At 37.1% G+C, this 16,201-nt stretch overlaps 1 protein-coding gene across 10 annotated transcripts in view; it reads right to left on the minus strand.

Moving 5' to 3' along the window:
* Positions 1-16,201, minus strand: part of FOCAD (focadhesin) — a 319,932-nt gene that overhangs the window by 106,667 nt on the left and 197,064 nt on the right. For all 10 annotated transcript variants that reach the window (XM_021063120.1, XM_021063095.1, XM_021063125.1 and 7 more), the window contains 3 exons: positions 15,552-15,635; positions 9,335-9,473; positions 2,546-2,731 (listed from right to left, as the gene is read on the minus strand). In XM_021063120.1, the coding sequence (XP_020918779.1) occupies positions 2,546-2,731; positions 9,335-9,473; positions 15,552-15,635 (409 nt within the window). The remainder of the gene's footprint in view (positions 1-2,545; positions 2,732-9,334; positions 9,474-15,551; positions 15,636-16,201) is intronic.

A 16,201-nucleotide genomic window follows, 5' to 3' on the forward strand; every position in this document is an offset into this window, starting at 1 on the left:
ATGCTGTAGGGTCTGAAGTGGTGTCTTGTTGTTCCTGATATAGGTAATCTATATTTCTCAATTTTTTATCCAAACTTACAGGGCTTTATCAATTTTGTTAAACTTCTCAAAGAATCAACTTTTCACTTTGCTGATCTTATTTATTTCTTTATTTTGTTTTCTATGTTAATTTTTATTGTTATCTTTATTATTTCTTCCTTTATCATTTAACGTGCTGTTCTTTTCCAAGTTTCTTGAAATAGAAGCTTAAATTACAATTGTTCTCCTCTCTTCTTTTTTCAATATATGTACATTCCCACTAGCCCTATTTTAGGCACATCTCACAAGTTGTAATCTGGCTTATTTTCATTATCATTCAGTTCAAAATATTTTCTGATTTTGATTTTGATTTTCTTTGATACATGGATGATTTATAAGTGTACTGTGTAATTTCCAAGCTATTGGAGGTATTCTAGTTATCTTTTTGTTATTTAGTTTTAGCTTAATCTCATTGTTATCAGAGGACAGCTTCAATGACTTCAATATTTTGAAATCTGTTGAAGTTTATGATCATTTCGAAAAGTTTCAATGTGCAGTTAAAAAGTGTTAAAATTCTATCACTGTAAGATACAATGTTTCATATGCCACTTAAGTAAAGTTTGTTCAGAGTATTGTTCATATATTTTGTAAGCTTGATTTTTTTGTGTGTGCTTGTTCATCAAACCACTGAAAAAAGTGTTTTAGTTTCTTACTATTATTGTGGATTTGTCTATTTTATAAGTTCTGTAAATTTTTGTCATATATCTTGAAATTCTGTTATTTTGCATACACTGATTAGAACTGTGATATTTTCCTAATGGAGTGACTTTTTTATTTCCATGAAATGTCCCCTTCATTCCTAGCTTCTTCCTTTCTCATATGTCTAGCACTTTTTCATTATATACTAGATAGTATATGGAAGAACCACAGAAATTTTAAATGATATAATTTTTTATCAGAGAGGAGTTTCTCTGGTAGGCAGATAGAGTGAAGGATGGATTATATCAATTGAATCAGGGATTTAACTGAGTTATGCTTGACTAGAGCTTTGGTAAATCTCAGTCTGCGTCTGATTCAACCCTGTCCCTAAGGCATGCCTCTTTAAGATTTTCAAATGACAGTCTAATTGGTCTTTGACTCCTCAAAACAGAGATATTACAGGAGGTTCAGATTTGTCTTCAGAGGTTAGTTTTTAACTTCCCATCCCGTAAAGCTTCAAAATTTGACAAATATCTTAAGGGATAAACGGCCTGTGTGTTCGAAGTCCCTCAAGACCCCAGTTTTGTCACTCGGGTTACCACATAAATGTCAAGATCTCTGTTGGTTTCCCTTGCTCCTGTCTCTTGTTAAGGTCAAGCCTGAATTTCAGCCATTAGCTGAGGCCAAAATTTGTAACTGAATCCAGGTGAAAAGAACTATACATCTTCAGTATCAATTTACTACTGTCTGCCTGGCTTTCAGTCCTATTCTCCTAGCTAGTCTGTTTCCTAAGCACCACAAGATTTGAGGTTTCACTGCCTCTTAAAAGCATTAGCCTAGTTCTTTAACTTTCAGTGCAAACTCAAAATTCACCAATTATCTTATGAGGAAAATCTCCAGTTTGTCACCTCTATTAGTCAGAATCTTCAGAGAAACAGAACCAGTAGGAGATAGATAGATAGATAGATAGATAGATAGATAGATATAGATATAGATATAGACATACAGATAAGCAAGAGGAGATTTATTATGGGAATTGGCTCATAAGATTATGGAGGCTGCTAAGTCCTATGATCTGCTGTCTGCAAACTGGAAAATAAGGAAAGCCAGTGGTATAATTCAGTTTGAGTCAGAAGGCCTGAGAACCAGAAGGACCAGAGTCCAAAGGCAGGAAAAGATGGATTTCCCAGGTGAAGCAAAGAGCAAATTCCCCCTTCCTCTACCATTTTGTTCTATTCGGGCTTTCAACAGCTTGGAGGATGCCCACCTGCACTGCTCAGGATGATCTTCTTTCATGCAGTCTACTGATTCAAATGCTAACCTCTTCTGGAAACACACTTGCAGACACACTCAGAAATAACATTTACCAGTTATCTGAGCATCACTTAGCCCAATCAAGATGAAAAATTAATTAATCATCATATTACTCTAGTCCCACGAACCCACTAAAAGCTTCACTGGTTTCTCTGTTCTCCAACAAGCCTTTTCCTGGGCCAATACTCAATCCCAGTCCACAAACAGAATCAGTGAATATTCCCCCATGGGCTGGGGGCTGGGGGTGGGGAAAGGTCCACAGGGAACAATCTAAAATGTTCTCCCCATTCTGTAATTCCAATCTATGTACGTTTTGTTTCATTGTATCTGTGTCTTTGCTTCTACAGTTCTCTGATGGCTTTAAAATGTGATTTATTATTATAATGTATCCAGCTGTATCTAGATGTTAGCAGCTGCAGCGAAGCCTTTCCATGCCCTATTACATCCTCCTTGGAAGAGAAACTTAAATCATTACATTAAAAACCTGTACCTTGAAACTATGTATTATGCTTACCTGCAAGGCCAGGTTTCAAACCAGGTTGCTTGTTTGTTTCATACATTTTCAACATAAAATTGGGGATTCCTGCTACAGTCTTTCCTTGGTCTATGCGGGCGCCTCCTTTCAATGCAGAGTGATATATCCCACGGGGCATATTCACCATTTCTTGTTTCACAAGTGATGTAAAAAATTCCTCCAAAGCTGAAAAAGATAAAAGGATAAAAAATAAAAATTTTTATTTTGTTTTTGCTTTTTAGGGCTCCACATGCATCAAGTGGAAATTCCCAGGCAAGTGGTCGAATTGGAGCTGCAGCTGCCAGCCTACGCTATAGCCACAGCAACGTGGAATCTGAGCAGCTTCTGCAACCTACACCACAGCCTACATCAATGCCAGATCTTTAACCCACTGAGTGGGGCCAGGGATTGAACCTGCATCATCATGGATACTAGTTGGGTTCATTTCACTGAGCCACTAAGGGAACTCCCTAACTCTTAACATACACACACCAACTTTGCTATATTTCAGGCCAAATTTCACAAAGTAAAAAAAGAACTCTTGATTCCCATCCCTTTCTTAATCTTCCCCAATCAGAATGAGGCACCCATTTACTCAAGCTTTAAAAACAGTCATTCTTTTTTTTAAGGGCTGCACCCATGGCATATGGAGGTTCCCAGGCTAGGGGTCAAATCGGAGCTGTAGCCACCAGCCTAGACCACAGGTACAGCAATGCCAGATAGAGCCTCATCTGCGACCTACACCACAGCCCACCACAACGCTGGATCCTTAACCCACTGAGCAAGTCCAGGGGTCGAACCTGCATCCTCATGGATACTAGTCAGATTCGTTTCTGCTCAGCCACCACGGGAAGTCCAAAAAACAGTCATTCTTAATTCCTCTTTCACACACTTCTTATATGTAATTTATTAGCGAGTTCTTTTAGATCTACCTTTAAAAACAGATCTCATATCCAAATATTTCTCTCCATTTTCACTTTCCTTGCCCAGTCATTATCTTCTCACTTTCTCACCTGGACGAATTTAAAAACTAGTTTCTTGGTTTCTTCTCCTTGTGACCATTCCTACAAACCACCTTCTACCCAGAAGCCAGAATTGTCATTTCCTCCCCTAATATCTCCCAGTGTTTTTTTTTTTTAATTGTACATAGAATAACATCAGAAATTCTGACAATGATCAAGGCTTTCTATGATCCAGTCCCTGACTCTCCCTCTGACCTCATCTCTGTCACCCTCCTTCCTTTCTGGCTGTGTTAAAGGCATGCACCCATATGGCCTTTTTACACGTCTCAATAACATGAAGTTTCTATCGAAATCAAGGGCACTGGACTTGCTATTCCTTCCACCTAGAACACACTAATTCCTTTTCTCCATGTAACTGGCTCCTTGTCATTTAGGTATTTTTAGAGAGGCCTTTTATGATTCCATCTGATAATACTGGTACACTTATTTTTAAAAAATTAACTCATTATTTCTTTGCTTGTGTTCCTTCTAGTTAAACCCATGACCTTTATGCATGTCATCCTTATTTGTTGTTAAGATAATACAATAATGTGGGGTCAGAAGACAATAGAATATCCAAACAAAACACCTGACAACACATTAGGTTTATATTCAAGTGCTATTTGCCTAGGGACCACTAGAGGTTGCCCAATGCAGAAACGAAAACAACAAAAAACTAAAGCTAAATGAATCCTGTGGAAAACAAACAAAAAAGAAACCATTACATGTGCCTCTTACTATAGGAAAAAAAGCGAAAGTTCACCTACCAAAACTGGAATTTCATTTGGAATAGATCTAAAAGTCTCCTTTAAATGACTGTGATTAAATTAGAGGCAGTAAGTACTCACTGAAACTTCTATTATGTGTCCATCATTCTTATACAGAACCTTTCTAGGCACAATCAAGCTTCCCCATTCAAAGTCTAGAGAACACCTATGTAGGACGTTTTCCATTTACCCCTCCAGATCCATCCTTTCCACCCTGCCAAGTGCCCTAGAAGAATAACCTTTCACAACTGCCTCACCAGACTTCCTTGTCCTCTGGATTTTCGTTGCAGTCATCCAATGGAAGACATCAGCAGGAGATCAGAGGGTTAAAAACCAAGGTCAGGGCGTGTACTCCCCAGATACCCTCTTGCAGGACTGCTCCAGGTTGCCTGCATCCCTCTTTTGAAGGCCCTGGCTCTACTTCGGCAGTCTATTTATGACACAGATGCTCCTTCTTATTCTCCTAACTGCTACCTCCCCTTACCTCTTCAAGCTGAAGAAGTTAACCATTCTGAGATGACTCACCACTGCCTATGAATTTCCTTTAACCTTGACCACACACCTTTAAGCAGTCCCTTTATTAAACTCTGAATCATTCCCTCTGAATTCTCTGTTAAAACCCTGATCAATATATTATCTAAATGAAAAATGTGAGCAATATCCGATTGCAGGTCATATATTTTAATTTCTGTATGTACATGCATCTATGACTAGCTTCAAGCTGAGGAGGAATACAGACTTCTCAGAATATACCTAAGAATCATTTGTTTGTGAGGACAGAATTTCATGCTTTCTCAGAAGGCAAATTATTCTGATAAAAGTTGATATATGTCAAGAGATAAATACACATCTGCATATACACTAACCCAGGACTGAAAAATTGTCTCTTCAGAGAACTAAGGATTTTCAAATAATTCCAGCCCTTAGAATAGTTTAAATGAAAGTAAAATACGATGACTGCAACTGATATGAAGAGCACAACCACCAAGCTATCAACTAGGATTTTTTTTCCCATTGTCATTGAACCTTGCCCTGGTCTCTTCCTTCTAGATGACTAGGTGAGGATTTGAAAAGAGCTGAAAATTGTAGGATACAGAGTATTAGATATAAATTTTTAAAACAGACCAACTGTCCTTCAACAAGTGAGTGGATAAACAAATTGTGATACATCTTATAATGGAATACTATTCAGCAATGAAAAAGAACAAGCTCCTGATATAGGAATCTGGATGAATCTTTGACATTATGTTGAGTGGAAAAAAAGAAAAAAAAAAACAAAACTGACCTCCAAAGCTTATATACTGTATAAAAAAACAAAAATGAAAAAAACTGGTGAAATCCCAATGTCTATGGTTTAGTTAATAGTATTGTACTAACGTGAATTTTCTGGTTTTAATAATGAACTAAGGTTATGTGAGATGTTATCAGTGGGAATAGCTGGGTAAAACTCCCTAAACTATTTTTGTAACTTCTTAATAAGTCTAAAATTATTTTAAAATTTAAAAAAAATCTTTTAAGTCAATACCAGTATAACATTCCTATTTAAAATAATGCAAATTACTGACTGGATTTACCTTGCAGCTGCTTTGTATTTACTTGAAAGGAAATAAGAGGAGAAAATGTCCAGGATTCACCGACATTCAGTGCAATTCAGTTTTCTGCTGCTGTATCTAGGTAACATGTAACGTCAACTTGGAAAAAATGTGCAACCCAAAAGTTGAGAGTTAAGTTTTATTTGGGGTGAAATTAGGTAGCCTTGAGAAACTGCTCCAAGGGGGCAGTTTCCTTTGCAACAAAGGAAAGATAGTAGGAACAAAAGGTTTTCAGATAACCAGATTTACAGAAAACCAGCTTCTATGGGAAGATGTAAGGGTCTGGGCTTACTGGAATCGCTCCTTTGATATGCACCTGAGATGTGGACCAGTCTTCTTTGTTTCAATCCTGAGTTCCCTCAGGGCTCACTGGCCTACCCTTGGAAGTGGCTGTTCTCACAGATGACCTTGACATCTTTTGTTTTGTCCACTTAACTACAGCCCAGGAGGCAGTATTTCAGATAGCTTTGAAATACTGCCCCAAAGAGGAAGGGGAAATACCAAGATATAAGTCACAAAGGTGAAGGGTGAGGTCCATACAGCCATGCACACATGCACACATTTTACAAAAGTTTGCTGCTAGTCTTGTGAAGGCTGCTACTAGTCACAGACATCTGTCATGATTGAAGGATTTTAGTGTTTTTCTAGATATGAGGAGACACAAGGATTGGGCTCATAAGATATTTTCCTAAAAATATCTGACTATCTGAAGATCTGTTCTAGTTTTCCCAGAGCACAGAGTGCCTCACTCCTGGTCTCCACCCTGAGCTCTGCTCAGGGGGTGCTGCAGGTCAGCAGTTGCAGTGTCTTACTTTTTATTCCATGTATAGGGTGATGGCAAGTGCCAAGCTTAGTTCACAATATCATCCACCTTGTCCCTTTTAGGATATACATTCTTAAGGCTGGCACTTTTCCCTGGTTCTTTTTTGAGTTTTCCAGTAATATCAGGAAAGGCAGGTACAGAAAAAAGAACTTTCCTCATGGTGATGATAGGGATGGAGGAGGAGAGTTGCACAGGTAGTTGCAGCCATCCCAATAAGGGATCATATAGAGGGCAAACTAGGGAACTTTGGGAGATAACTGTAAGTTAATAATTGCTCAAGAAAGCCATCAGAATGAGGCAGGCTTGCTCGACTAGTGGAGGCATGAGATATGCCTCAGGTCATTGGGTGGGGATGGAGTGAGGTCTATATTCAGGTTTAGATCAATGGCAGGAGTTTAAGGACCACCCTTCTGCTGATGTGAATAAGCACCATGAAAGTCCTAGTTTGACCTTATAGGGTCAAACACTCTCTTACTGGATACCAAAGAGCTACTACTCAAAGAAAGAGGAAGAGGCAGTCTTTTCCCACCCTCATTCCCCTTGGATTAAAAAACTGTAGCCCACCTAATTCTCGGGGCAGAGCCTCCTTGCCTTCCCACTTGCATCTCTCACAAGCATCCTATCTTAATAAATCTATTTCTTGCCTAGCACTTTGTCTCTTGCTGAATTCCTTTTGTGCTAAGACACAAATAACCTGAACCTCAGTAAGTCAAGACTCCAGGTGAATGATTCTAATTTAAAAACTGTGGGGGAGTTCCCATCATGGCTCAGTGGTTAGCGAATCCAACTAGGAACCATGAGGTTGCAGGTTCAATCCCCGGGCTTGCTCAGTGGGTTAAGGATCCGGCGTTGCTGTGAGCTGTGGTGTAGGTCGCAGACACTGCTCGGATCCTGTGTTGCTGTGGCTCTGGCACAGGCCGGTGGCTACAGCTCCAATTGGACCCCTAGCCTGGGAACCTCCATATGCTGCAGGTATGACCCTAAAAAGACAAAATTTAATTTAATTTAATTTAAAAAATAATAAATAAATAAATAAAAACTGTGGGTTCACATCCCAATCTGAGTTTAGACTGGGTTCGAGTCCTGGCATGTGGGTTCAATTTCCAATCTGGGTTTTGACTGATTCGAGTCCTGGCACATGTGTTCTGGCTGGGTTCAAGTCATAAATGCTGTCAGTTTCAGTGACATGGTTTGCCAGACTCATACAGCTTCTGTATCACCCATCTGACTTTAATGATTGAATTTTAACAAATAGATAAGAGTTATTGATCTCAAATCCTCTCCTCCTTTCTCAAAGAAAGACACTAATAACTATCAAGTACAAACAACGTAGAAGAGCCATTTAATGGCCACCATGGCACTGCACATATTGAGCAGGCAGAACAACAGTACCTAGGCAACAAATACCTTCCCGTTCTCCCATTTCTAATATAAGACAGGGATGAGGATACATGTAAAAGAGAATGTCATTTTAAAAAGCCCAAGAAGACTTTTCTTTTATTGAAGTATATTTAATTTACAATGTTGTGCTAGTTTCAAGTGACAAGAAGACTTTCAACTCTAAGGTTATTTGGGGATACAGGAGGAACTCTTCATAATCAAAGGATTCACTATTAACTGTAGGGGAGGTCCTAGACTCTAAGGAGCCTGGAGGGAGGAAGTGGGGACAAATAGAAAAAAGGAATAGAGAACAAGTCTTAAAGGATTGTTCTGGACATTAAGAGAAAATATAAGGTGACCTAGTCTAAGTTGTACCCTTCGGTTTTCTGTAATGAAAGGAGACAGGGATTTGGGCCAGGAGCTTTGTTTAGTAACAAATACTAATACATATTTGGCTGAATTCCTCAGGAACATCTATGTAGGATGAAACCAAGGATAAAAATTTCCAACATTACAGGCTAATAAGATTATGATTGAGAAGATAAGGATAAGATTACCGGTGATTATTGAACTTAATTTTCAGAAATTAAATTTTACATCCATAAACATTCAATATCAAATTGGGACAGAACAAGGTAAGAAATACACATCTGGGAAAATGTCGGCTAATAATGAATTAGAATAATTCTAATTAGAATAATTAGATGTAATTAGAATAATTTTTTAATGTCAAGGTCCTGTAAGCTTTATATCAAAGGACAATACCATACGATTTAATCTATTTTTTAAAAGAATTAATGTATGGCCCTCAAATATTGGTACCATAATTTCTTTAGAGTAATTCTAAAGAAGGAATAAATTTATATTGATGAAACTACCCAGGAAGTTTCTGAAGTTTCTAATGTTCTTTTATATAAGCTAAATAAAAGAACACTAGAATCAGTGACTTAAAGTCCCACTGTAAATCTGTCTTGTAGAATAAATTTAACTTCTGAAATGAATTTAAATTTTTCAGTGAGAATGGCTGTTTAGTTATCCAGTTTTAATTTTATTTCTGTTTAATATTTTTCAGTGTGTTTTGAACACCACAGTAGTCCCTAAAGGATACAGAAAACAAATACTTAAGATTAAAGTAAGCTATAATATGTACTCAACACAAAAGAGCACAATTAATTAGGGGAAATTGCTGAAAAATGCTAGCTTCCTTGACACCAAATAGGAGTCACCTGGTAAAACCAAAGGATCAGTGAGTGACAACAGTTTGAGATAGCAAGAGCCAGGAATGGAAAGATCCATGTCCTTCTCATCACCCTCCTCATCTTCATCTTCATCAAGGTCATCAGGAATTTCGATTTCTGGTCTTATCTGAAATGACAGAGAAAGTGATACTAAAATATTACATAAAATCTCTTCCTTGTCCTTTTAAAAACTGAGTTAGATGAGTTGCTCTATAATGTCAAAAGACCACTAAAATTAAGTTTTAAAAAATCTATTCATTTTCAGATTAACTACATGGTGAGCTCTAATAATCTTATTAGATATAATCCCAGATCCATGTAAAGAACCAATGATAATGTAGTAAGAAAATCACATAAGTCAGCCTAAGCAGTGATTATTACAGAAAACCAACAAAATTTTATACTATCCATCATTCAATATATTGAATTTCAATGGTTTTTAATTAAATATTTCCCTTGTCTGAATATATTTTTTAAAAAACTTGTGATTTCAGCCATGTCTTTATGACAAAGCTTTAAATCTTCTAGTAGAACATACAGTATAGATCAGAAGACACTGAATGCTTTAGTTGACTTTTCTTTTAGACTTGGCAGTTTGTTGCTACAGAATATAAAAACACTAAAATCTGTAATTGGTAGCTATACTTTATTGTGTCTAATTTGCAATTTGAAGATTTTGTGGTTGCTCTGTGATTAGTTAGGTTTGTTTGAACCCAAAATTAAAAATGTAAAAAGATTACCACTATTGTAGTTTCCGCAAGATATAACTGTCAGGCAATTAATTAAATTTTTAATACTTTCAATGACACACCATCATAATGCCCACATGGAGATAATTAAGCATTAGGGGAGGAAATCAAAATATATAAAAGTGGTTGCTATAACCATAAAGTGCCAGAACCCAGTCATTACCATTAGCCTGTCTCCCGGAGTTATTTTTAGAAATAATTAACAATTCCTGCAGACTGTCTTCTTCATAGGTCCCCAAAGCACTGTTCCATTTAGGAACTGCACTGAGTCAGGATTCTTGCAGGGGGATAAAAGAAAACAGAGAGAAAATGCTTCTCTTAAGTATAATAACCTGAACTCCAATGAAGGCTTTCAACCATAACTAGTGCTCTTTTCACTAGTGAAGGAGTGAAAGCCACCTGACCACTGAGCACTTTCCAAGGCGAGATTTAATTCTGATTCAGTCTTAAGGACTTAATTCTCAGAGGACTGAGCCAGCCATAATTACAGAGATAACAATGATGTATGCTCCGCAGAGGGCATATCAGCATTCGTTGTTATCAGCACACACCAGAGAAACCCTCGTATGTTTGCAAAACTGGTTCTGACAAGTGGGGTTTTCTGAGTGTCTCTAGTCTGGGTATAGGCTTAAAATTGCCACATTTACTACCATCAAGAGGTGTCTTAGAGATATTAACTACTCCTGGTTGCCTAAAAAGTTCCCCCAAAGAAGTTGGTTCTGGGTCCCTTTACAATGCTTCCTGACTTTTTACACATCACAGTACAAATTGAAAATAATATTTGTTTTTTGTTTTTTGTTTTTGTCTTTTTGCCATTTCTTGAGCCACTCCCTTGGCATGTAGAGGTTCCCAGGCTGGGGGGTCTAATCGGAGCTGTAGCCACCAGCCTACACCAGAGCCACAGCAATGGTGGATCCGAGCCACGTCTGCAACCTGCACCACAGCCCATGGCAACACCGGATCGTTAACCCACTGAGCAAGGGCAGGGATCGAACCCGCAACCTCATGGTTCCTGGTCGGATTCGTTAACCACTGCGCCACGACGGGAACTCCTGAAAATAATATTTGAACAGTATACAGCAGGAAACAGACAACAATGCTTACAGCTGAAGACTATGGCAATAACACCAGTTACCATACCACAGTGCATTAGAACACCAGGAAGCTCTGCTATACATCATATTCACAAGTGATAGGAGACTTGAGGAGGTGGAAGGCAATGGTAAACACTTAAGCTAATATGAAAACCCAGAGGGATGACAAAGATGTGGAGAAGTCAGAACCTTTATACACTGCTGGTGGGAACGTAAAATGGTGCAGTCCCTTTGGAAAACAGTTTTACAGTTGCTTAAAATTTAAACATAGAATTACCACATGGCCCTGCAACTGCACTATACCTAATAACTTGTGATGGAATGTGATGGAAGATAATGTGAAAAAAAGAAAGTATATTATTCATTCATATTCATATATATGTGAAAAAAAAACAATGTATATATTCATATATATATTCACATATATAAATGTACACAAATGTATGTATATTCACATATATGTGAAAAATAATGTATATATTCATTCATATATATGTATGTATTCACATATATATGTATAACTAGATTACTTTGCTGTACAGCAGAAATTGACAGAACACTGTAAATCAACTATCATATAAAAATTTTTAAGAAAAGAAGTACTTGTTCCAGCTTCCCTATGCTAGCCCCAGTCTTTGCCCTTGGTTCATATGCAACAAGTGAATAAGATTAACGTGAGTACAACTAAGAAAAATCAAAGGATGTCATATGAAAGAATTCTTGTTAAAATTACAAAATGTTGTTAATTAGTCACTAAAATATCCAAGGGGAAAAAAGCTGTATATTTAGAACACACACACACACACACACACACACACACTAACTACACCCTCCCAATTATAGCTAAGCGTGGTTGAAGAAATTTAAGGGGAAAACCAAAGATAAAATGATAAATTACTTTTAAAATCTGCTTTAAATTGAATATTGGAAAGCTTATCCTACAAAATGCCTCACTACAGGTTCTGAGCTGATAACCTTTCAACCCCTTTTTGTGTATGGAACTATGAAAATTCAGGAGTTTATGCATAAACAGGATTTTACTTGGAACACATCAAGTATTTGCATAAATTCATTTAAAAAGAGAAACAACTTCTGATGAATGCAGTGACATTCACTTAAATGAAAGATGAACAGGTTACACCATATTAATAGCAACCCAAGGTGCATAATGAGTTCTTTTATATTACTCACTTCTAAAATTAACTCAAGAAATCAACACAATCTATCTAAAGATCTCGTTAATAAAAAGTTTCAACAGCCAAATATTTTCTAATGAACCCAAGTCAGAGAGAAGAGTCAACCTAAATGTTTACCCATTACTGGTTGTTTTACAAGAAAAATAATTCCCTATAGTTTAAAAAAAATTTTTTTTGTTTTGTTTCATTTTGAGGTGTTGGGGGGCTCTAAAGAAGGCAGAGGAGGATAGATAGCTAAAAAGACAAATAAATAAAAACTAAAAGGGAAAAATTATTCATTTCTATTTTCTAACATCAAAATCAACAGGTCCTCAAAGAATGAACCCCCTAAAATTTTTTGACCAAATTTACATATTTCAAGTGATTAACAATAATATTTTTACCAACCAACAAAACACATGGATTCATTCAACATTCCTAGCTCATAAGACAACCTAGCACTTAGTATACATCCAATAAATAATTACTAAGCCAATGCAAGTGTTAAGTGTCTCTCATCCACAATCACACAGAACTTGCTAATAAGAAACCACTGACAAGAAAGATGAGTTAATGAATTTGATATTCAAATCCCTAACTCACATGCTCCCTCATTCATCTCTACTCTCCACTGACATTTTCCATCTTAGATTCTCTATTTCATTTAAACGTAAATCTTCCCTCTAACATCTGCCACACCGTTAATGCCTTTTGTTTTACCAGTCTATTAGCTTTCTTTCAACAAGTTTCACAGTTTAAATTGATGCAGTAATGAACAAGAAATCTTTAGTAAATTTAAAGGAAGGTAGTAGTTAGAAAAGTAGCTGAATTATAATCCACAAAAGTTAGCATGTTGATGTTATGCTTTACCCCTTTTTTAAAAAAAAAAATTCTACTTCAAATTCACAGTATGCTCTGTTAAAAAGATTATTTTAACAAGTTTCCATAAACAGAAAAAGTGAATGTGGACCTACTTTCACCGGAAGGATATACAGATAGCCTTCAATTTTACGAACAAGCCAAACAGCACTTGTTTGTCTCTGTTAACAAGGAAGAATCTTAGATTTTTACACTAAAAAAGTCGCTACCTGGCAGGGCCTTCTGAAACAGCTGAAAATAGAAAATGATCTGCAGTTTCACATCACTGCCATCATCTACAAAACAGTGGTGGGAGCTGATTGGGTTACATCTTTAAGCCTTTGGAGATGTGTTTGAATATGAACAAACTGACCATTTTCTGGACTTTTAGTGCTTTAGGTATTCATACAGCCAAACTGGAAATCAATAATGAATAAAAAGAAGGAGAATGCATCCTTCTTGGTCTTGGAAATAGTGATCCTCCATGTGGAAGCAGGTCCTCTGTATCAGAAGCTAGGGCTGGAGTGAGGTAGACATTTTCAAACCATTATGTCCTCTCATCTTAATCCTGGTTAAGAATATCCACTATAGTGAATCACTTTTACTCATGGGAGGGAGTCACATCCCAGAAGCAGGTAGGCAGAGAAAAAGGTTGAAAAGCCTGGCTAAAATAGGATAAGTCTTAGAGATTTCCTTTATAGCTCGTCACGCTCCACTGGTGAAAACCCAAGCATATATAGAAATCCCAACTCTGTGTGTATCACTTACCCTTTATGTTGGATGGTATAAAGAACTATTTACGGTTATTCATGGATCAGAGGATATGAAAGAGATATATTAAGAAAGTATCTACTATTTGATTGAATACAGCACTTAACTGAGTATTAACTCTAACAAAAATAATCAGAAATTGAACATAACCCTCAAGTAGGAAAAAATATAAACCTATCAATATTTAAAGAGGTAGAGATTAGCCAGTCAAGAGTATTTGGGAGTTTTTAATAAAAGCTATTATTCCAGATAGAATATTTCAATAATAATAGCTAAAAATAAAGGTAATTCTTATGTTGTAATCTAAATTAGCAATCACTTACTTAAGATAGTAATAATAAAAAGTATCTTTCCAGATACTGTGGCTAATCTATCGGTAGAAGTTCATACCACAAATTTACATGAAGCTTTTTTTTTTCCTTTTTCTTTTCCTTTCTTGCCCTGTCTTTTTCTAAGAAGCTATGGGTATGGCTAGTCACCATTAGTGTAGTCTGAAATCCCATCTTTTTTAATTTTACGAGTCACAGAATACCTTTTCTTAAGGCTTCCTGTTTGTGATAACTGCACGGCAAGCAGGCCAATCTGTCTCTGAGTTCTCAGCAACATGGGAAATCCTGCCTTGCTTAGGATTTGGTTTTACAAGAGCCTTTTTTCAGTTCCTGCAATTCAATTCAATAAACAGAAGTTTGCCTGGTTCCTACTGGCACCTAATCTCTGTAAAAACTCAATCCAGAAGAAACACTCAACCCATTTTATGGCCTGAGGATCCCAAGAAATTCACAATAAAACTCCTTGCTGTTTGACCTCAAGGACCTACCCTGGGTAATGGTACATACAACTTCTTCTATCACAATGTTTGCCTCCCACTCTGAAGGCATTCAATAAACACTCGGATGCCTTTGAATTAGCAGTAGCATGAAATGTGAAATCATACACTTAACTCCTTAACATAACCTGATCATTTCAATGGTTATATTAGGTAGATACTAGAAAAGGTTGCCCATTTTCAGTTTAGTCTAAAAACTAAGGGAGTGTCACACATGTGTTAAAAGCCTTAAAAGAGTGATACTTTCTTCATCCAATTTTTGGGACTAGCCTATATATCATTTCAAACTAAATTAATAAATGGCAGGGGTTTTTTTCACATGGCATCTCAATTCTGTATCACAGAAAAGATCTTTGGCTGCACAGGTGGTACAGACCTTACTCTATGCAGGCCATGCTTGGATTTGAAGTCCAAGATGGTGCCCTAACTGGGCAAAGTAGTTCCTATAGCGACACAGACCCTTCCATGTGAAGAGGCACACAGTCATACACCCAGTCACTTTATACAGATGTCATTTGCTTCCAGCTGCTTTAAAGAGATTTAAATTCATTATCTGTGAAGTCTAAGACCTCCACAATATTTTACAGATTCAACAAGTAATGAATACCAATTATTAACTTTTACAGACAACTTATCTAGAACTATAGGTAAGCACTTCCCCATGGGGGGCAGGGGGAGATACAAATAAAGTTATAGAACCCATCAATGAAGCAAGAAAGCAGAAAGGCCTACCTTTTCAGGCAGATGAAGAATGGTGTGCTCTCCAGCACTAAAGTGTGACAGAGATTTATATGCAGCATTTGCTACGACTGGGTCCTAGATAGAGTAAAAGTAAAACAAACAAACAATAAAACAACAAATACCGACTTTGGAGAAAGCAAGAAAAGTCTTCCCTTACCAATGCCAAAGTCCTACAGTCAATGCTTTGGAAATGGTATTCAAGCCTTGCTTAGTAAATCTCAATTTAAAATGGGGGGGAGGGCCGATAAGCAGAGGCATCAGCAGCACAAAGTTTTTATCCTAGTTTGGACATTGAACATAAAATCACCCATAATTGCTTAGGTCCCCATGAGGTAGTATGGTTAACAGAAGAAGTATGAGGGTTTAGAGTCTGAGAGCCCTGGAACTGAACTCTGATTCTCCAGCTACTAATAGGGAGAACTGTGCTTTTGGGATCTAAGCTTTTCCACTCGTGAGCCAGTAAGAACATCACTGACATTCTCTTCTCTATACTCCTTGGGGTGAAATGACATCCAAAAAATGAAGTGGACTTTGTGTTAGTTTGATGTGCTTATTGGTGGGGCAGGAGAAAAGCAGGAAAGAGGAAGGACTATTAAAAATACTAGACAATGGTAACAGTCCCTCTTCACATTGGTCAGCTT

This window comes from Sus scrofa, chromosome 1, assembly GCF_000003025.6.
Source record: "Sus scrofa isolate TJ Tabasco breed Duroc chromosome 1, Sscrofa11.1, whole genome shotgun sequence".
Lineage (NCBI taxonomy): Eukaryota > Metazoa > Chordata > Mammalia > Artiodactyla > Suidae > Sus > Sus scrofa.